Below are 22583 nucleotides of genomic sequence, written 5' to 3' on the forward strand. Positions count from 1 at the left end.
CCTCCCCAGCCCCACCCACCTCTCCTCACCAGAGCTGTTTGCCTGCTCTCTGATTCTATCTCTATTTTGCTTATTAGTTCAGTTTGTTCCTCTAATTTAGTATCTTTTTCTTGTTTGACCTGTAAGCTTTATTTGTGGGATTCAGCAATTTGACTACAATGTAGCTAGATCCAGGTTCCTTTACCTTCAAACCAGTATTTCTACTCAGCATTCCACGAATTTGTTTGAGCTGAGAAGTCAGATTTTTATTTAGCTAAGAAGCATTTTCTTGTGTTATTTGGAAGAAGCAATTTAATCTATTTTCTTTTTTCTTCCTCATGGGACTCCTATTTTGGATTTTTTCTCTTTCATATTGGTATTCTTTTTCAATAGTTCTATCTTATGGAAGAATCCTATTGAATGTTTTACTTTAGTTTGCATTTTTGTGGCAATGGTCTGCTCTTGACTTATAAATCAATATCCACCTGAGTTTTTGGAGAAAATGTGGTTGACAATGGCTCTAGATCTGCTCTTCCCATAGACCTAGTTAGGTTGCACTCCACACTTTATCTTTTATCTGGTTCAAGATGATATAGCCCTTTAAATACAGGGCGGCTTCAAGGTGTCTGCATGCAGTCTTCACCCTGTGTGGAATTAGGGGAGGCAGGCCAGTTAAGGGGTTTCTCTTGGATACACATGCCAAGAGCAGACCAGCAAGCTTTACTCCAGCCCTCAAGGCTATTTACTAGTTGTGAGGATCCACAGGCAGGCAGCAAAGCCTGTATTTTTCATGCCACGCACATATGCCAAGTAAGGGCAGCAGCAGGCCATAGCTAGCCCTCTGTGGTTGAATCTCCCTCACCATTTCCCTACCCCTACCTCTAATGATTCTGTCACCAGGAGTTTCAGGAAACATGGCAAAGTCATTTTTATTAGAAAGGATGAAGTCATTATGTGATTTCACTACTGTTTTGGCTGGCTTTCATGTTATATCCCACACATCTTTTCCAAAGAGACTCCCCAGCCCCTCGCCCTTTCTGTTGTAGCAGCTTGCAGTCAGCTCAGGTATATCTACCCTTTGCTATTTATCTCAAGCTCACTCTGCTACCCTTGAGGGCTCCACCATAGAAAAGTCCTCCATGATTGCATTATGTAAGCCAAGTCAAGCTTCAGGGACAGCTGAATATGATGGCTAACACTATACATGCTGGATCTAGACTGCCTGGGTTCATGCCTGGCTCCCCACTCATTAACTGCAGGATTGTGGCCATCTTATTAAATTTTCCATGCCCCAGTTTGCTTATCTGTAAAATGGGCATAATTATTGTACCTAGCTCTTTGAGGTTTCAAAGAGATAATGCACATAGAGAACAGTGTGTGTCCCTGACATATTCTAAGGCTTAGTAAATATTTACTATTGATGCTATTGCTGTTGGGTAGCTGGTCTCTGTGCTGAGCTCTGCCACAGTTATCGCTGTCGTTTGGTTTGCACGATACCTTCCCAAAGTTCAGTAGTCATCCCATTCCTTGCTCATGTGTGCTTGGGGACTTTAAGTCTTTTTGCTAAAGAAATACTCTCACAATCTACTGTGCAAAATGAATGATTTAATTAAATCATCTTTTAGAGCTCATAGCTTTAAAATGCAATGGCATGGTAATAAAATATTACCTCTTTATAATTTTATATTGATTCATAAATTGTAAAATCCTTTGTATTTTATTTGATCTTCACACATAAGAAAAGCACAAATGTAATTTAACAAATAAAAAAAGGCCCAAAGAGTCAAGGCAACTTGTTTAGCTTTCACAACAAATGTCAGGCAAGCAGTGACTTATTTTTAAACGGACCAAAACAAACACAAAATGCATTTTGGGGACTTTTAAGTCTCTTGGCTTAGTATCAATTCCCTTATAAATGAGAAAAGGCAGATGACTTTAAGTTCTCATAAAGCAGCCAAAGTCATCAACAATATGTGTTCATGGCTAGTGGCCAGGGGCCATTGATAGATTTCTTTGTAATTCTTCAGTGGAAAGGAGCTCATCTTCTACTGACCTCCAGCATAGTCTTTGCCAGTCCCCTCGCACATCATGCCATGATTTTGGTATGCCCTGTTGGGCTCAGGATCTTGGAGTGTCTTTGTAATTTACGTAATCCACTCAATAAGGGCACAAAACAACTTGCTCTGAAAGAAGGATAAAAGAGGGAGTAGAAGAGGCCAAGACCAAAAACCTAAGGATTTAACTCATATTTTATTTTTGAACCTCAAATTTTTAGAGAGATTTTCTGGACATAGCTGATATTGCTTGATCCATTCAAAAATCAAATATTTATGCACCCCTAATAGATAAAATAATACTTGTCCATGTGATACATATACCAATCTTTTAGATATTACACTATTATTATTGTATCATTAGCTTTTGTGAATTTGCCTTGTCCAAGGCTCTTACACTGTAAATTCCATAAATTCCAAAATTGATTTAAAAAAATACTTTCATCTACTTTATCTTATTTGAGCTTTTAAATAACTTATGAACAGAGAAGGGTAGTGATAATTTTCCTTCTTGTCCTAGTGAAGGTAATGAAACTGAGAGGTTAAGTAATATTCTTTGTTTCCATGGTATTAAGCATTTCATACAGGGATGAAACCCTATTTTTTCTGAGTCATGCTAGTTCATTTCTTTCTCTTCGGCCACCATGGCTTTATTGTTATCCTGCCTTTATATTCTGTTTCAGTGAAGGACACAAAATACCATCTGTCACTGTCTTCTCCAAGTTTTTTCTTTATTTGTTTGTTTTTTAATTCTCAGTCAAGGACATGTTTTTATTGATTTTTAGAGACATAGGAAGGTAGGGAGAGAGAGAGAGAGAGAGAGAGAGAGAGAGAGAGAGAGAGAGAGAGAAACATCCATTTGAGAGAGAAATATCTATTGGTTGCCTCAGACATACACCCCAACCAGAGATCAAACCCTTAACCTTGGTATGTGCCCTAAATAGTATTTGAGCCCAAAAACTTTTGGTGTACAGGATGACATTTCAATTAAGTGAGCCATCAAGCCAAGGAGTCTCCAAGTACTTTTACTTTTGGGGCTCTCTTGATGGGTTCTGTTGTAGAATCCTCTATTGCAATATTTCCCTCAGTTTTATTTTTTTTAATTATCTTTATAGATTGGAAGGATGTGCTTTGGCTTTAAAATATAAGAAAGTTCATTAAGATCTTTAACCTGGAATTCTTCATATAATTTTTGCTTATTTTTATATTTATTTTACCAATAAACTTTAATAAAGATGTCAGTTTTTATTATTGCAGAAAAAAGTAAAATGACTGGTACCTGCTGAAAAAAAATGTTTCTATGGCAGTTTTTTAGAAAAGGGACTAGGTGACAAAAGAACGAGAGGATTCATATTATAAGAAGTGTAATTTTACTGTTTTGTTTTTTTAAGTAAAGGATTTATTTTCACACCCAGAAGAAATAAGAAAGAAACATAGCAGGAGCTCAGAAATTCCCTTCTTCCCCCATCATTCATCCCATCTCTTTTATTGCTTAAAGTAGTCTCTGCCTGTCCTACAACCTTACCTTCTGCTTTGAACTATACATAGCACATGAAGATGATATGTGATCTGGGGCAGATCTTCCTTAAGAACCAAATTTCATTTTTCTCTCTCATAGTGCTAGTATGATAATCCAATTATTTTCTTCTGTGTTTTTTGTTTGTTGTTTAATGATCAAATGAAACCCATTTCAAAACACTTTCTAACTCAGTAAGTAAAGGCTTTACCTTAAGAATAATTTTTGTAATATTATTTCAACATTCCTGAGCTTTAATTCTATTTATAAAAATTATCTCTCCCCCATATGTAGAGCAATGAATAATTGCATGGCTACTAAATGTTATATTTGCTGGCATTGTGTGTATTGGGAAGAGAATAACAAACTATCCCCTGAATAGAGATGTACTGATATAAACCATAGCTTACTACAGTATGTACACTTCTGAATCAGAGTCTTGAATTCTGAAAACCTGTCTCAGAACTTCATAGAGTACCTGGTAGGCTCAAACTTAGGTATTCCATGAAGAGGTGATCAAACAATAGAATAAAAATAATATGGCAAACCACTGTACACATTCAGGAGACTTCATCATTTTAATTATTATTTTATATCAAGCCATTTTGTAAGAGGATTGTTTTCCTTTTTTTTTTTTTTTTTTTTAGCTTGTTGAAATTATCTTCTGACTGAGAATAAAAACCAGTTGTGGGATATGGCAACTATAGAGAAAAATTTTCATAGAGTTACAGATTCATGAAACGAGGAAACCCCCTGCTCCACCACATTTCTCACTGTATACTGGGATTTAAACCACAGTCCTAACATGAACTTAACTCATTTCAACTCCCCTGAAATGGCACTTGCACCTGTTTACCACTTCCTCTGATTACCTAATGACTATTATATTTTCAGCCATGCTCTTCTGTGTCTTTCAGGGGGTAACACTCTTGATGATTTGGGCCTCCTCACTTCCTCCTTCAATTTTTACTTACCAGAACTTCCTTGGTTCCTGTGCTATATCTGTAGCCATTTCTTTTCTCTCTTATTTATCAGATCCCCTTTCTTCTTCTTTTTTTTTTCTGACCCTAAATTTAGGTGTTCACTCAGTATTCTTCTTTTTGACCTTCTGTCTTCTCTTAGTAGAAGCCACAACTCTTACAGAGGCAACTTTGATCTCTTTATTAAAACCTTTTACACATATGACTTTTGGCACCATGTTTTCCTTTGACAACTTAGGTTGCATTTCCATAGGATCTTTCCACAGGGAAAACCTTCTGTTTCTTCACATTTAATATGTTCCAAATTTTACTCATCACATTCCCCTAAGGCTTCCATTCTGTTAGAGGTACCACTGTATTATCTAGTCTTTTAGATTCTAAACACTGTGATCATTGTCTTGCTATTTCAATATATCTGTTGCCAAGATCTGACATTTTTTTAGTTCAAGAATGGCTCTCAGGTTTTCTTTAGCCTCTTCATTTTCCCATTCATTGTCCTAGCCCTTTTCTTCTCCATATCACAATAGTCTCATTGCTTTCATTCTGCTTTTTGTTTTTCACAATCCAGTTGCATGTTTTTAAGCAATTGGTCTTCAAAAAAATGTTATTTTCTTCCTATGGCTTTTAATTGCCTACTCCATTAAATTTCCTCCCTTGGATGATTTTTAGAGTAGGTCATGACCTTGGCTCCCTTTAAAGCATACCTTCTCTCCCACTGTGCTCTTTGCAGTCTCCTGTGGAGCTGATGTTCTCACTCTTAGCTTCCCATCATGCCAGGCTCTTTGAGCCTGCCTATATTATATTCCTTGCGTCTTTTTTTGTTACCTGGAGTATCCCCATTTCTCAAGGGACCATAAATCCTTCCCATTTTTAAAAGCCTAACTGAGATCCACTTTTGTCCTCAGAGCCTCTGATACTACCATCTCATCCCAACTTCTCTGCATCCTGACTCTATTAACTGGGTAGTGTGGTGCAGTGACCTGAGCCTATGGTTTAGTGCCAGTAAGCCTGCTCTATTGCTCACCAGTTGCGCTATTTATGTTCACATGCAAAAAAATGGGAATAGTTTAGGAAGTTAATCTGAGGATTGATTAAGATAGAAGAGTATGGAGTATCCAGTAGTATGTGGCTCATAGTAAAGGCTACCATGAGTCAGTTAGTGGTAAATCAGGTAATGATGCTTCATTTTCCTGTCACTTAATGGATGTCTTTTGGTGGACTGAAGTAATTATATCATGTACATTAGTATTGCCTCCAAACTATCTGTCATAAAGCCAGAGTCATAATGTGACATGGGGAGACCTGTGGAAATCATTTAACATCACAAATCATAGTGCTTTGTATCTGAAAGGATCCTAATCCAGCCCATCTTTCTCTTGGTGAGGCAATGGGGGAGGGGAGCAGATTTATTAAGTGAATTACCCAAGGTGACACAATTAGTGGAAGAGCTGGCCCAACCCCAACTGGGCGTTTTAGGACTCATGTCTGCATTCATTCTATTATCCTCTTCTTCATTCCCCTTTTAGAAACTCTCTGAAGGCTGGATCACAGGTCATATTCCTTTATCACTTATAGTCTTTAACTCATTGAGGGATATTACTAGTAAGGTCTTATTTGTGGGTTGAGTTATTGATCGATTTTTTAATTTTTTTTTAATTTAAATTTTTTTTTTTTTTGGTCTTGGCAATAGGAATTCTCTGGAAAATCTGTAGAGTATGTATTATACATGGGCTTAACACTCTTTTGATGCTGTTGTAATGTGAAAAAGGTTCAACATGTACCACTTCTGTGCACTGGCTCAGGGTGGTGGGGAAAGGAAATGGGAAAGGAAGTTATATACATCATGAACAAATCACGCTTTTCTATATTTAGTCCTTGCTACTGTTTGAAAAGTACAGCTCTCTTCATAGCAGTCTGGCATGTGTTTCCTCAGTGCCATTTCAAAAAGGGGAAAAATAAATATCGGAATTTTTTTGTAGTGAAAATAGTTATTCAGTGAAATCACACAAGTTCCTTCTTTTCCTCTTGTTGAAACCTCAAACCCACTAGGCACAGATTCCTGAACCTCAACTATGCATGTCAAAGGCTCATGCAGAGTCAGCAAAATGCAGTCCAGAAGATGTGTTCTGGTGGCTGAGAGAGTCAGGGCAGAGAAGGCAGGGGCAGGAACTATGACATTCCTTGGTCAGTGGATGGCTTGGCTAGTGATCAGATTATTGCCCCCTGGAGGAAGCGGAACCTGAACTACATACATAGAGAGCCACAGAGCATTACAGTTCTTTGCTTAAGATGTTCCTTCTGCCTGAGTGTCTCTCTCTGCTGTCTGTCTATGGGAAAAGTTTCTCTGAGTGTCTTACAGCCAACCCCCCAATTCAAATACATACATTACTGCGCGTTAGGAGTTTCATTGACAGTTTTGAGATTTTCTTAGTCTGATGCTATATTAGTTATCATTAAGGAACAATAACAACCCATGACAGTGGCCATGGCCATGTGAAGGGGGACTATGGGAAATGAAGGCGTCCAGGATGCTGTTCAGGATCCTGACTTTCTTCCAGGGAGAGGTATTTGCTGTCTGTCCTGGTGTGTGCCAAATAAGAAGAGTCTCTAAAAAATCAGAACTCTGAGCCAAGGGCGATGAGAATTTTTCCTGGAGAAAATGTTGATACCACTGAGCAAAGATTGCACCTTATTTCTGGGAAGGACTATACCAGGGGTGGGCAAACTTTTTGACTTGAGGGCCACAATGGGTTCTTAAACTGGACCGGAGGGCCAGAACAAAAGCATGGATGGAGTGTTTGTGTGAACTAATATAAATTCAAAGTAAACATCATTACATAAAAGGGTACGGTCTTTTTTTTTTTTTTTAGTTTTATTCATATCAAATGGGCCGAATCCGGCCCCCTGGCCGTAGTTTGCCCACAGCTGGACTATACAGTCTTCAGACATAAACAGTTCTGCCTAGATAAAATTGTGGTGCAGGGTGAGAATGATACATTGCTATAATTAATGCTAATTTTTGGATATTGCTGTATTATTGTCATTGTTTTTAATTGAATATGTATTAAGCTCCAACGGGGTGCTATGAATAATGCCAACTTATAGTTGATTTTTCAGAACACTCAGAAGAATTTATAAACACCAATAACAGAAACTCTCAGCACCCCTTCGAGGTGGTAAACGTTGACATTTCTACAAAGAAGAAGTAAAGTAGATTGTGTTTGCTCTGTTGGCACTGTGGGTGAGAACACAGAACTGTTGAATAGGAGAAAAGTATTTTCCCTGTCCCCGGGAACTGGGTTAGAATACATTAGTAAAGAATTCTTCTTCTTGCTTTTGGAGTTGTGGGATTTTAATTAAATTGTTCCAGTTATTATTAGCACTTTGCATTAACACCAGGCAACCAAATTCTAGGCCAGCAAATTTCAAGTTGAGTCTAGAAAAGAATTGGGAGAGAGACGAAGGAGTTGTTAAATGCAAATTATTAGGCCCTGCTTTCAAAGTTTCAGATTTGGTAAATCTGGGAGGAGGACTAAGAATTTTCCCTTTAAACCCTAGCCAGGTGGCTTAGTTGATTGGAGCATTGTCCCATACACTAAAAATTGCAGCTTTGAGTCCAAGGAAGGACACATGTCTAGGTCGAGGGTTCCATCACTGATCTGAGCATTTACAGGAGGCAATTAATAGATGTTTCTCTCCCTCTAAAGTCAATAAACTTATCCTTAGGTGATAATTTAATAAAGAAAAGAATTTTCCCTTTGAATAGGTATCAGTGGTCTTCTGTCCTCAGAGGAAGCTCAGCTTCCCTTGGAAACTGTAGATCTGTCTTCAGCCACCCAAATATAGCCTCAGTCTGAGACCAAGACTTTTTGTCTAATATCTGTGGGGTGTCTTAGAACTCACATTGTATGAAATCTTATGCACCTCTCATTTACAGAACATACTGCTAGCCAACATTTATAAAAGACTTATTGTACACTTAGCATTTTGTCTGGACATGTGGCTCTCAAGACCTTATGCCACCTGGTTTCCACAATGCCCCTGTGGGGTTTATATTTTCACTCCCCTCTATCATGGTAGGTTAATAAAACCTAGAGAGAGGGTATGACTTGGCCAAACATCTCACTGTTTTAAATCCTTTTAATTTAAATCCAGGTAGGGACCAGATCCTACTTTAAGTTTGAACCACAGATGGGGACAGAGCCTCTAGAACTGGTTTCAGTGAAATTCATCACAAAGAACAAAGTTCACCTTGGAATCAGGGAGATGGGGGAAGGAAAGCTAGAAAGACCAGGTCAGGTTTTAATTCTTGCTTGGTTATTTGTCTTGGTTCTTTAATGCAGACTAGGTATTAAACTATGGCTAAGTAAATAGTAGTCATTTGATTTATCACTTGACTTTGAATGTTCCATGGAAAAGGAAACATTTCTAAGGAAATCCCATAATGATGCATGAATAGAATTCTGGAATAGAGAAAGGCTTTTTAAGTTGAGGCAATAGGCAGGCTTGTAACAGCATCATTTCTTTCCTCCTTTAGTTTTTTTTTTTTTCAGCCTTTACCTATGGAAAGAATAGTCTTTTCAAAGCATACTGTTAGTTTGTATTCCCAAGATAGAAGGCAGGAATGTTTTTCTTGTAGATTCACATTTACTAGTATTCCTGATGAAGGTAGGATCAATTACTTTCTGATATGGTCCTATATTCACTTTTTATCAATGGCAACCTTTTTCATAAAAATAGGAGTCCCTGCTAGGAGTGTTCTTAATGTAAATGATCTGTGCACTGCCTAAAATATATGTGATTCATACCATGTGTTTGTTCCTACATTCAACACTAAGTCCTAAGATACAATTACTCCTGCCCAGTCTCTCCTTCATCATGGGGACTGTGTTTATCCCTTAGATATCTGTACCCTGGATACCAGCCAGGCTCCTTCTAGGCCTAGGGTGTGTACACCTGCGTAATCCAGCACAGCTGACTCTTTGAGCCTGATCTTCCTTTATTTTTACCTAAAGAGACACTTGTTATTTACCAAGTGTTAGTGCCCATTGCATTGTTCCTCCTATATCTTTATGCTCAAGTGATAAATAGCTTAAATATATTTTTCTCCATCTGAGATTTTCTTGATTCTCACTGCATCTATGGAGTTCTCTCTGATTTTTCTACTTAAACACCCGCTTCCCTCCTCTCTCTCTCTCTCTCTCTCTCTCTCTCTCTCTCTCTCTCTCTCCCCCTCCTCTCTCTCTCATGTGCTAGCCATTACATGCAACTGTAGGCACTTGCAGGGCACAAAACCACTGATTTTCCCTCTCTCTCTCTCTCCCTCCCTCCCTCCCTCCCTTCCTTTCTTCTTTCTTTTTACCAATTCCTATCCTTCATATCAATGTGTCCTGAATATTTGATCACATTTATGTGACAGTGAATGAAAACTGCTATACGGGGAGAGAGAAGGCAAAAGAGAGGATTGAAATTTGACTTTTATCTATAGTTACATCCATGACCTGATTCACGTTAACCTGATTGGCTCGTATAATCTCATTTGATGCTTGACAGCAAGGCCTTTCCTTTTTGCATGTCCAGTCTGGTGTCATGGAAAGTGTAAGAGCTAGAATGTTGCAGCAAAATGTTTGAGTCCTAAATTCCAATCCTGAGTGACTTGGAAAAGTCTCTTTTTCTTTGACCCGTGCTATTCTCTCTTATAAAATAGAAATAATAATACCTACTGATGTCTAGGATTGCTGAGAGAATCCAATGAGATGTATTTAAGAAAATGCTTCTCTGAACTTAGGTCCTGTTCTGTTGATAATGGCAGTGCAGAGAAAACTATGATTTCCTTTTCCCCTATTCCCAGAGGTAATGGGTCCCAGGCTGTGTACAGTGGGTGGAGTAACTGGCTCATAGCATATTTCCCAGAACTGTCTTGGAACAGAAATTTTGAGCAAGAGAAGACGATGAACAGTTTTTCATGATTATTAAGGAAATGATGCATCTTTTATTGTTAGAATATATGATGCCTGCCATTTTATGTAGTTTCTTCATATCTCATCTTTTCTTAGACTTTAAGATAGGACCCAATATTTTTTTGTTGTTGTTTTTTCCCCTCCTGCCTACTTGCTAGGATGTTGCCACTCTCACCTATCTTTTTCCATTTCCATTAATCAGTTTGTGATGCTCAAAACAATATAAATGAATGTAACCTACTCTATAAAGTCATTATCAGTGATTATATTTGAAATGGGTATTTCAAATTTTATATTGTTAGTATCTGTTCTATATCTTCTGTATTTTCAACTACCAAAGTATCACTCAAACTAAATATAAATGGTAATTTGGTTCTAGTTAGTGGCTGTAACTGAAAAAATATTGGCATCCACATTAATAAAAAATCCTTTAAGCTTCATATAATATTAGATAGTGATTTTCAAATGATCTTTTATAGAACTGTTCAGGGAACATTATTGGAGGCAATGGGGAGGTGGAATCCTAGGCTTCTGCTGGCTTGTTCTTGAACCAGACTGGCTGTTTTTATCTTTTTATCTTTTTAAATAATAGGGTTTCATGTATGATTTTTTTTTAACCAGAGAGTTCTGCTAGTTAAAAATGTCTATTTTACTGTCAGATCACTAATCTTATTGTGGTTAATCTTAAGGTTCTTATTGATGGATAGATAAATAATATATGTATTATTACATGCTATTTTATAGCTGTTTTTATGCAAATTGACCTTTATTTTTATTGTATGAGGCTACCTTATCAATATAGGTGTTTTTGTTGTTGGTTTTTTTTTTTTTATAAAGATTAGAATTTAGTAGCAGTACTTCAATGAATAGGTAAGCAAACACAGTAAAAAGGGAAAATTTTTTTCTTCTTTTGTGGTTGTTTTTTGCTTTCCTATACAAATATAACAATGAACAACAGGGCCGCTTGTGTGTACTCAAGCACCATGTTAACTATGACCTGACCTTACTTACCATGGAGTTGGCTTAAACTCTGACTCTTTGTAACTCTAGTGAGTTTGGGTCTGATTGCAGGCAAGTTGTGAAATACAATTATAGACTCATACAATATGAAGACTTAAAATATAAAAGGAGACTTGGCAGCTTCATCTACCACATTTTATAGAAGTAACAGTTGAGGTTCAGAAAGGACATGCACTGCCTGATGGTGTCCCATAGACCAGGCTTTGTGCTGACATCTGTGTGAATGAGAGGGTCCTGTGCTAGAATAAGAGGACTGGAACAGAGGCGGCTTGAGCAGCTCCATATAAAGGAGTTTATCATAAGGATCCACGTGGATGTGATCTGGCAGCAGAAGGTTCAGGGACGAGGCCATCTCTCTTTCCTTCTCATTCCCTTTTTCTTCCACCCTTCTTCTCCTTCTCTGATCCGTGGATTCTCTATTGTTTGTATGTCCGTTATTCTCCTCTTTCCAATAATTGGCTACTTATCTCTTTATATGTTTTGGTTATTAATAATTGACCTTGAACATGATCCTTTTGGTTTATCCTGATTGTAGTTCACCCTCATGACAGTTCTGTTACATGCTTCTTAGTTCAGTTTAAGGAGAGGAGGTTTATTTCCCTAGTGTATCTTTTTGTTACAAGCGAACATACCTCAGGTTTCCAGCCTTCCTCTGTGGGTCACAGTGTTTTGAAGTAGGAGCACATGGTCCAAAACATGTGGTTTTTGTTTTGTTTTGTTTTGTTTTTTGTTTGTTTGTTTTGGCAACAAGGGCTGGGGGTAGGACCATTTCCTTTAAAGAGACGTGGGTTGGTCAAACTTGGGGACTATGTATGAGGCTGAAAAGAATGAATGATAGGGAATGTGAAGGAAAAATACTGAGGCATATGTTAAGCCCAGTGTTTAAGATTTATCTTTATGTTCTTTTATTTTTCTTTAAGTATACCAGAACCATGAAAAACACCCTTTGTCTCCTGTTGTTACCTTATTTTCTGTTTATTCAATGCTGGATTCCCAGTTGTTAAGCTATTCCCCCACTTCAAATTGTGAACACATTATCTCTATCTATAATGCTAGTGTTTGGTCCAAAGATGACTTTTTGAGGCACCTTTCTCCATTGCCCCTAACCTGTGGGGTTAACGAATCTTCTTAGACAACAGTGAGCCTTCTTACATCATGTTTTCACTCTGATTAGTTGGTTTTTTTCTCAGGTATGGTTTGAGTGGTCACATACAAATTTTGGCTCTTCAAATCCCCTCCTGTGCTGTGTTATTGTGATTACTTGACCTCATCAAAGTTTTTGATGATGAGGTCAAGGTCATACATATTTTGAATGTGACTCAGGGTATTGGCTCTCATTCTTGGATGTGAATTTCATAGGGCAGAGATTTGTTCTTAATTAATTAGATCATTCCCCTTGACGGTTTTTCTTAATAGCCTGAACAAGAACTCACTTTTTAACAAGGTTGATTTGATCATTAGGTTCTTAATGTGTTGTTTTTATAGCAGAAGACTTTGCAGTTAGTTCTATTTCCTGTCCTCAAAATGGAAATGAATTATTAACAACAACAACAACAACAACAACAACAACAACAACAACAACAACAAAATACCACAAAATGTTATACTAAGCAGGATCCATGTATTTCCATTCATTAATAGTGGGTACTCTCACAATTTTTCAACCACCAATGCAATATTCAATTCAGGCAAGGATTATCTATGGATGCAAAAATGATTGGGTGAAAGGTTCTTGATACGAAGAATATTGGTAGAGTCTCACAGACAATTTGTTGAGGTAAAAGAGAGGAGGGCACATTCACAATGGTGAAATGCAGTGGATTCTTCATTAGTCAAGTCATCACAGTTGACATCACCTAACTGGGCCAAACTGTTATCATGGGCTTCATGATAGAGTGCAGTGGCAAGGACAGCATCATGCATTGTGATATCCCTGCTATACTTGTTCAATCTGAATCTTATCATCAGGGAAAGCCAGATTATTGAACTTTTTATAAGACACTGGCCTAAATAAATATTTTTAGGTCAGTTTCATGAAAGACTAACATTCAAAGAGAACAAAAATACGTGTCATCTCAATGTATGATCTTTTATTGGCTTCTGGATGGGAATTAATAACAATAGATAAAAGGACCTTCTCAGAAGGTCAAGTAAGGCAACAAGAGGTTATTGGTACAAAATCTCACAGCATTAGGCTGTACTTATTAAATTGCATCAACCTAATGTGAGCAACTAAAAATGGGGAGTAGTTTCAACTCAGAGGAATGGTAGAATAAAGAGGCTGAATACCAATTGCATGCATAGGCTAGTTGCACACTATAATTACTTGTTCCATTGTATTGCTCAGGGTAATTCTGTGATTTTGAGTCTCTGTGGTTAGATATCCCAGTGACTTGGGACATGGGCAGTTGATGTACTTTCTGCTACAGTACAGATGTTGTAGACCTTATTAAATGCTGTTTCTTTACTGATACCCCCAGGGAACATTTAATGAATGATGCTTCCCTTAAGGAGAAGAATAATTAACAATAGCATTATTATTCATATTAATTTACAGTTACTGGTTGCTGTAATTAATGCTAGTTATGAAAATTATAATTATAGCACTTTATAATTTACAAAGTATTTTCTCATCCAATTTTTATCTGAATATTTTAATATCCCTCTGTCTTAGGTATGTCAGGTGATACTCTCCTTGTTTTATGGATGAGGAAACTAGAGCTCAGGAAAGAATTTAACCAAGCTGTAATCCACTGCCCTTACCAATGTATTGTGCTATCTATGAGCATATGGAAATACACTTATCAATTTTGTACTTATCATAACGGTTTTTATTTACATGTAAGAGAACAGCTTCACACATTTCTCAGTTGTCTTCCTTAACAATAATATCCTTCCTTTTCTTTTTGTACCAGGACCCAGTGTCAGAATATTCACAAGAACGTGTAAAAGATTTTCTTCTTAGTAATACCACAGTATTTCATAGTTATTAATACTCAGTGGGATAACGATGAGATTGCTTCCGATAGAGGGATTAGCACTTTCAAAACAACCCTCTGGCTTTATAGTGTTAGGTCAAACCCAGAATGTAGGCTCCGAGAAAACATCGTCAACCTGGCATTTCACTTATTTATTTACCTTTTCTTGTTCTTTTTTTTTCATTTTTGACTGTGGAAAAGAGCTGAGGAAAATCTCCAATTTTTCTCAAAGGCAACCTTCATATCTGAGCCATATAATGTGAAATACACAGACATACACACAGATATGCACACACATGCACATTTAGCCATTTGGTTATTTTTTTATATAATATAATATATACTCTCTATACTAGAGCATCCACTGCTTTCATTGTACCTTTAGCTGTTTTTACCCCCAAAAAAATATTGATATGGAAAGGATTACTGACTGGACCACTATGCCAGCATCTGCCATTACCTATTTATTTATTTACTTAAAGATCTTTATTGAACATTTCCGTGGATTAGGCCCTCAGCAAGATTCTGAGGAATCATGAAGGAGCAGAATAGGTGAAGTCCTTTCTTCCATGAAGCTTACATTCTCCTAGGGCCGTGGTCGACAAACTGCGGCTCACGAGCCACATGCGGTTCTTTGGCTCCTTGAGTGTGGCTCTTCCACAAAATACCACAAAATACCACATGCAGGTGCGCATGTACAGTGCGATTGAAACTTCGTGGCCCATGCGCAGAAGCCGGTATTTTGTGGAAGAGCCACACTCAAGGGGCCAAAGAGCTACATGTAGTTCGCGAGCCGCAGTTTGCAGACCACTGTCCTGGGGGAAACTGATGATAGACAATTGTACATAAAAGGTAATGTTAGATCATGGTAGATACTATGAGAAAAATAAAACAGGTGACAGATAAGAGTGCCATAGAGAAGTCAAGCAGATACATCCAGAAGGAGTAAGTGTAGAGAAACTTGCTTTCAATAATGTGATAAAACATAGCCATAGTTAAAGAGGGCTCGGAGAGAGAAATGCCAGCTGCCCCTGGGCAGGCAGCAGTCATCAGGTTTGGTTCCAAGGGGTCTGGGCAACAGCTTCATAGACTTTGGTGTTGTCAGTATGCCTGGGTTAGCTCAAGTCCACAGGGATTAACTCATGCTGCCTAAATTCACATGAGACTAATGTATCAGATCCCCTAAGGGCTGTCTAATGCAGATACTTAAATAAGTTTTAGCACTCAAGGAAGATGGTTTGGTGAGCAAGCTACCAGAAGGAAAGAAACTAGTTGTGTTCATAGACAATTCTATTATGCTATCATTGCCCAATGCAGCATATTTACTATAAAGGTCAACTTACTTGGAGGACTGTAAGGTTTAATGCTAGCTTGTGAGGGTATCCTATATTTTGTTGTTGCTGAGGATATTCTGGTTTCTTGGCTAATGCTTTTTCTATGCCTTTTCAGACACTATCCTGATATTTAACTGCCTTAGACAAGTTTGATAGAGTTGATTAGTTTACAATAACTTCCTAATTTATTTCTATTGGGTCTTGCTGCTGATGCATTTTGTTTTTTTGATGGAGCCTTAAGGATGCTCCCAGAAAATCCATGATCATAATTACCTTGTGAAAGAGCCACCTCACTTCATATTTTCAAATTCTAAAGCCAGCTCACTTTCTATATTTTTTTCTTAAGCTCTAAGCAAACTACCTGCCAGAACCTTCCCACAATGCCTGGAGCTGCCCTTGTGGTAGTTTTATTGTCTTCTACTCACCTCTTATTGATTCTGAGTTCAGGCAGAAGTTGGTACTTCTGTTAACACAGGACATTGACATATGAAATCCATAAAGCTCCGACTTCAGATCAGTGGCCACTGCCACATGCATCCTCTGCAGCCCCTTGGCCAGAACCCTGTACAGTCTCATGCTAGTTCATTTTTTAGACTCATTGATTGGGGCTTGCCATCTCTGTCTGTCACACAGACATGGATCCCCTGCTGATTCCTCTTCCTGGACTGTAAGTCTCCCACCCTTGCCCTTCTTGTTCCAACTAAAATGTCATCATTCTAAGCAGTGGTTTCTGAACACAAAGAACTTGCATTATCTTCCTACTTGGATACGCTTCTTGAGTACAGGATGGAGACATTTACTTATTTTTACTTTTATACTCATCAAAAAATTAGTGTGCGACCTTAGAAAAATAACCTTACACCTCTCAGTGTTCTTATTTGTCAAAAAGGGATCATTCTACTTCAGGCCACCACTGAAATGTTATAAGGGTTGGGGGCACAGGAGTAGATTCAGAACATTTTGGACAAAGCTACACTATAACTTGGAAAATTTGAATTCAGTCAGATATCAATGGAAACTGGAAATTTCCTTTTTGAACATGTCTGTGTTGATTCTGGCAGGGAAATCCGGGAGGCAAGACCATTGAGGAGAGACGCTCCAGCCTGGATGCTGAGATTGACTCACTGACTAGCATCTTGGCTGACCTTGAGTGCAGCTCCCCCTACAAACCTCGGCCCCCACAGGTAAGAGCTGTCTGGGAATGTCTCCATATGACCAGCTACAAATGGTCTATGACTCTATGATGTTCTGAAAATACAAGCTGCTGTTCATAGCCCTTCCTGTTTTTTTTTTTTTTTAATCTTCTCACAGTCAATGGTCTAAGACTAAGTTGTCTTTTTATTTAATATCAACATATGTTTTCTAACAGGCATAATCCTTAAAATTTAATTTAATTAGTATTGTCTTTAAAATACAGCAACATTATACAAAAAACTTCTGAAAATTAAAATTCTTCTTACTCCATTGTCCTTTTCATCTTCTGGATTTGAGTATGTTGATATTTTGTACAAATTGTTATAGTCTTAACAAATAGAATTTAGCACAATTATGTTAAAGTGAGGGCTACGTCTTCTATAAGGAAATTCCTTATGTTGTACCTGTAAGGTAGCTTCTTTTTTTGGTTGTTGTATGTAATGCTATGAAGGACATGTTCATGAGTATTTTCTTTAGAGCTATTTCCCTGTCTTAGATTCCTAATATTAGGATTTCTACATTAAGGAGTCTGACCACTTTCTTTATTTATCTTTCCAAAAGTTGTGAATAGCTTGTGTTGGCAGTTAGAATAAACCAGTTTCTCCTCACATTCACCAGAATTTGCTAATAGCCATTAATCTCTATTTTTAAAAGGTAGATGGTGCTCCTTGTTATCAGTTTATTTATTTACTAGGGGCCCAGTGCATGAAATTCGTGCACTGGGTGTGTGTGTGTGTGGGGGGGGGGGGAGTGTCCCTCAGCCCAGCCTGCCCCCTCTCACATACTGGGAGCCCTCAGGCGTTGACCCCCATCACCCTCCAATCGCAGGATCGGCCCCTTGCCCAGGCCTGACGCCTCTGACAGAGGTGTCAGGCCTGGGCAGGGGACCATCATTTCCCCCCATCACTGGTTCTGCCCCCAGCCCCCTCCGATTGCTGGCTCTGCCCCTTGCCCAGGCCTGATGCCTCAGCCAGAGGCGTAGACCCCCATCACCCTCTGATCACCTGACCGGCCCCTTGCCCAGGCCTGACGCCTCCGCCAGAGGTGTCAGGCTTGGACAGGGGACCCACATCTCCCCCCGATCTCTGGCTCTGGCCCCCCGCCCAGGCCTGAGGCCTCTGGCCCAGGAATCATGCCTGGGCAGGGGACCCCCATCTCCCTCTGATCGCTTGCTCCACCCCCCCGCCCAAGCCTGACGCCTCTGACCCAGGCTTCAGGCCTGGGCAAGGGGACCATCATATCCCCCCAATCCCCGGCTCAGCCCCCCGCCCAGGCCTGATGCCTCGGCCAGAGGAGTTGACCCTCATCACCCTCCAATCACCAATCACCAGATCGGCCCCTTGACCAGGCCTGAGGCCTCCGGCAGAGGTGTCAGGCCTCGGCAGGGGACCCCCAGCTCCCCGCAGTTGTAGGCTCCACCCCTGCCCAGGCCTAACGCCTCTGGCTGAGGCATCTGGCTCGGGCAGCGGGGACCTGCAGCTGCAGCGGCCCCGCGATCATGGGCTCCGCTTTAGGCCCTGGCAAGGGACCCCTAGCTCCCGGGACTGCCAGCTTCGACCATGCCCAGCTCCCATCGCTGGCTCCACCCCTACTTCCTGCTATGACTGGCCAGGGCGGCAAAGGCGCCTGATTCTCCGATCATGGCTGGGGGGCAGGGCAAAGGTGGCCCCAGGGCCGCCTTTGCCCTGCCCCCCAGCTCTTAGCTCCCCCCTGGGTTTCTGATCACTGTCAGTGGCAGGGGGCTTCTTCCTGCTTTCCCTTTCGCCTCCCTGCATTGTGCCTGCATATGCAAATTAACCACCATCTTGTTGGCAGTTAACTGCCAATCTTAGTTGGCAGTTAACTGCCAATCTTAGTTGGCAGTTAACTGCCAATCATAGTTGGCAGTTAACTGCCAATCATAGTTGGCAGTTAATTTGCATATAGCCCTGATTAGCCAATGAAAAGGGTATCGTCGTACGCCAATTACCATTTTTCTCTTTTATTAGTGTAGATTTGTTTGTTTGGGATTTTTGTTGTTGGTGGTTTTTAGCTTGGCTCTTTTTCTGCATTGTACTTTCTTGTCTGCATTCAGAAACTGAACTTCCATTGCTAGTGATCATTTCTGTCAATCTTGGGTCTTGAGATGGTAGTGGGAATTCTATGTCAGGGCTTCCTTGTCCTCAGAAGACAGCCAATGGAACTCTAGATGCACACACTGGACTGGCACAATTGTCACTGCATGTTTGACTTGTGAGATCCTTGCTTGACAAGTGACAGTGCATATGGCATGCTGAGTTTACTTCAGTTCTTGAACAGCAGCTCCTGTGTTCACAATGGTTCCTTTCATGAATTAAAATCTAGTCCTGCTTCTCAGCTGTCAGGGCTGCACATAAGGTGGCAGTGCTTTCTTCTTTGGATATATTCCCATTACCTTTCCTAGACATATAATGGGACTGTCAGCAAAACACACTAGAGTAGAACTTAGCTTTTCCTTTGCTATCATTACTCTTGGCCCCACCAGATCTGTTGGTAGTGGACATACACTTAATTTCTATAAACATCTTGAAATGCAGGTCTGTAGCATATACTGTGGTCCTTTGGGAAAACTGTTAGGAGAAGAAAAGTGGATTGTGGAATGAGAAATAAATAGGACCCCATTATCATTGCCCAGGGGCCCATAATAATAAACTATGGCGGATATTGTAGCAACATAAAGAAGAGTGTGATACATACTTTTGAAGGTGACAGAATCTGAGAAGATTTATGAGAAGGCTTGTGTATTCAGATTGATGGGTGGGTGGACTAGTAATAATGGAGACAATAATGGAGAACAGCCTCAGCCATTGAGGAGAAAGGTCCAGGTTTCTAGGTGGCTAAGTACAAGGCCACTAAATGCTTAAAGTATCTACAGGATTGTGAAGTTTTCTACTGATAGCCTGGGGACAAGTTTGAATGCCAGATTAAGATTTTGCCTTGCCTTTTTATACTTAATTAGAGGCCTGGTGCATGGATTCGTACAATGGTGGGCTCCCTCAGCCTGGCCTGCGCCCTCTCGCAAACTGGGACCCCTCGGGGGGGGAGTCAGACTGCCGGTTTTAGGCCACTCCCACTCATTCCAGCCCCCCTGCGCCTGCTGCCTCTGCTGCTGCCACCACTGCTCAGTAGCACTGCCACAGAGACAGCAGAGGCTTGTGCGACAGCAGCTGCTCTCGCCAGCCATGAGCCCAGCACGTGGTGCCCCTTGGTCATCTGAGCAATGCTCCTGCTGTGGGAGCGCACTGATCACCAAGGGGCAGCTCCTGCGTTGAGCATCTGTCCTCTGGTGGTCAGTGCGCATCATAGCAACTGGTTGAGCGGTCAACGGGTCATAATGATTGCTTAGGTTTTTATATAGATGGGGAATAGTGGGAGGTTCTCAATCAGGAAAAAGCCAGATTTCATTTCTATAAAGGAGCATAGGAAACAAGCTGTGTTCTGGAAAGATGCAGGAAGATGGGCCAGATCTGAGACATTCTCCAGCAAGCCTTTGATGGACCAGTGTTTGATGTTAAGCATTTTTCCTATTCCATTAAGGCACATGCCTCAACCTCAATTTCTCAGAACAGCAAGACCACTCAGTTTTCCACTGTAGTCACCTGTCCATTATCCCCTTCTTTTTAAAAATAGGGTTTTTGCTCAATTCCACCCCCCCCCCCCAAATTCTTAATATATACTGTGGAGCTTCTACTTAATATAGCCTTCATTCCTTAAGGCTGTCAACATATACCTCCCATAAAACCACTGCATTTTAATGGGTTATTTACAAGCTCCATTTTTGTTTGCGCAATCTTACTGTGCACACAGACTAATAATCACTGATATTTGGACAGTGCTTCACTGATTGTAAAGCATATATTCTCACTTGAGTAAGACTGAAACTCTGATATTAATGATATGCAGATCTGGAGTGGAGGAACCTAAGACTTAGAAGATAAGTGACCTGTCTTAGGACATAGGACTATAATGTGAGCACAGCTGGACTCTGAATTTACTCCTGTGTTTGGTTTTAAGTTCTAAAACCAGATTGGGGATGTCAGTATTTTAAAAACATTTTTATCAATGACAAAAATCTATTAAATAATCATATGAGTAACAATGTCTTTGGAGGCTTTCTTATAAAAAGAAAAACATTCAGAAGGTTTAGAATAATTAATAATGATAATCCTTAAGTAGAATAAGTGGATAATTGAGGTAAAAATCTACTTTCGATGAGTTTATTTCATTCAGAAATTAAAGAGTGATCCCGTCTAACATTTTTATCATTCTACTTTAGGAAAGCAAGATTTAATTGGGAGTTACAACTCATTCTTTTGTGTTATCTTAACTCTGGTGGAACTGAATTAAATATGTTAGTATTTATTAGTTAACATAATTATATGCTGTGAGAGTGATAATCACACACCTAAAATATTAAAAATAGGTGCTAAAAGAAGATGATGTCTGTTGTCTTGTAATTAAAAGGTACTTGACAAGTCCTAGAACTGTAGAATGTTAATGCCCAACTTTGATGTTTTTATTTTTGATCCAAAGCAAATTATAAAACTCATTGAATCACCTGGCTACTTAAAGTAGGCTAGTAGGTCTATGATTTCTCATTATTTAAGCATGCGTTGTGTGTGTTCCTGAACCCACTTCTGAACTTCCTTATTAAGGCCACTTTGACTGCTCGATCTAGGGAAAATCCTACTCTATCTAGAATGTACCAGTTGAGGTTCAAAGGAGCTCTATTCACATAACAATTTTGAGAAATGTCTGAGTACTTGAAGATAGATTTTATGGAAACTTTGGAAAAAGGAGCATTTTCTACTCTGAGATTTCCCAGCTTTAGTTCTGTTCACTTATTTATTCATATTTTTACTTGGGAAATGTGGCTTAATTTCACATTTTCAGTCATTCACCTAACATTTATTGAGATCCCTTTATGGGGGATCCATGTCCTTGGTCTAGACTAATTCATACTCTTAACAGAGGAAACAAGCACATAATCAATTCAAAAGCCACTAAAGAAGGGCTTCAGTGTGCTACTTTAAGCTGTTATGTGACTCACCAGATGTTGAAATTGTTGGAAAATAAAAATAATAGGAATATTAGCGTTATACTTTGTACTGTTCTAGGGAAGTGTCCGGGAAGACTGCAGAGAACCTTTGAGTTTATGAGTACAAAAGCCTATGTCATGGAAAAGGCTTGGGATTCAAGGTGCGAAACTAACAGTAATGAGAAAATCAAGGGATGTTGAAAGTGTATGTCTTGTTTGAAGGACATGTTAGTTCAAATGCTGTATCAGGTATGTGCATAGGGAATAGGCAGATAAAATCACATGCACTTAGTACCTATGTAGCACTCTGGATGCCCAAGAACTCCCATTCGAGAGGCGGGATTCAGCGGTGATAGTATTTCTGGCTACAGTGGGTTTGGGGAAACAACTGTAGCAAATTTTAAATGAAATATAAAAATATACACCTGCATCATTACACAGAGCTATGTAATTAAAATAGCTTAGTGTTTGAAACTAAAAGAGCTACCCATTTTAAAATGTGTACTTTTAGA

At 39.4% G+C, this 22583-nt stretch overlaps 1 protein-coding gene across 13 annotated transcripts in view; it reads left to right on the plus strand.

The window, feature by feature from the left end:
* Window positions 1–22583, plus strand: part of LPP (LIM domain containing preferred translocation partner in lipoma) — a 665671-nt gene that overhangs the window by 304070 nt on the left and 339018 nt on the right. For all 13 annotated transcript variants that reach the window (XM_059687357.1, XM_059687363.1, XM_059687359.1 and 10 more), the window contains one exon: window positions 16883–17005. In XM_059687357.1, the coding sequence (XP_059543340.1) occupies window positions 16883–17005 (123 nt within the window). The remainder of the gene's footprint in view (window positions 1–16882; window positions 17006–22583) is intronic.

The sequence above is a fragment of the Myotis daubentonii genome, chromosome 3 (genome assembly GCF_963259705.1).
Source record: "Myotis daubentonii chromosome 3, mMyoDau2.1, whole genome shotgun sequence".
Classification (NCBI taxonomy): Eukaryota; Metazoa; Chordata; class Mammalia; order Chiroptera; family Vespertilionidae; genus Myotis; species Myotis daubentonii.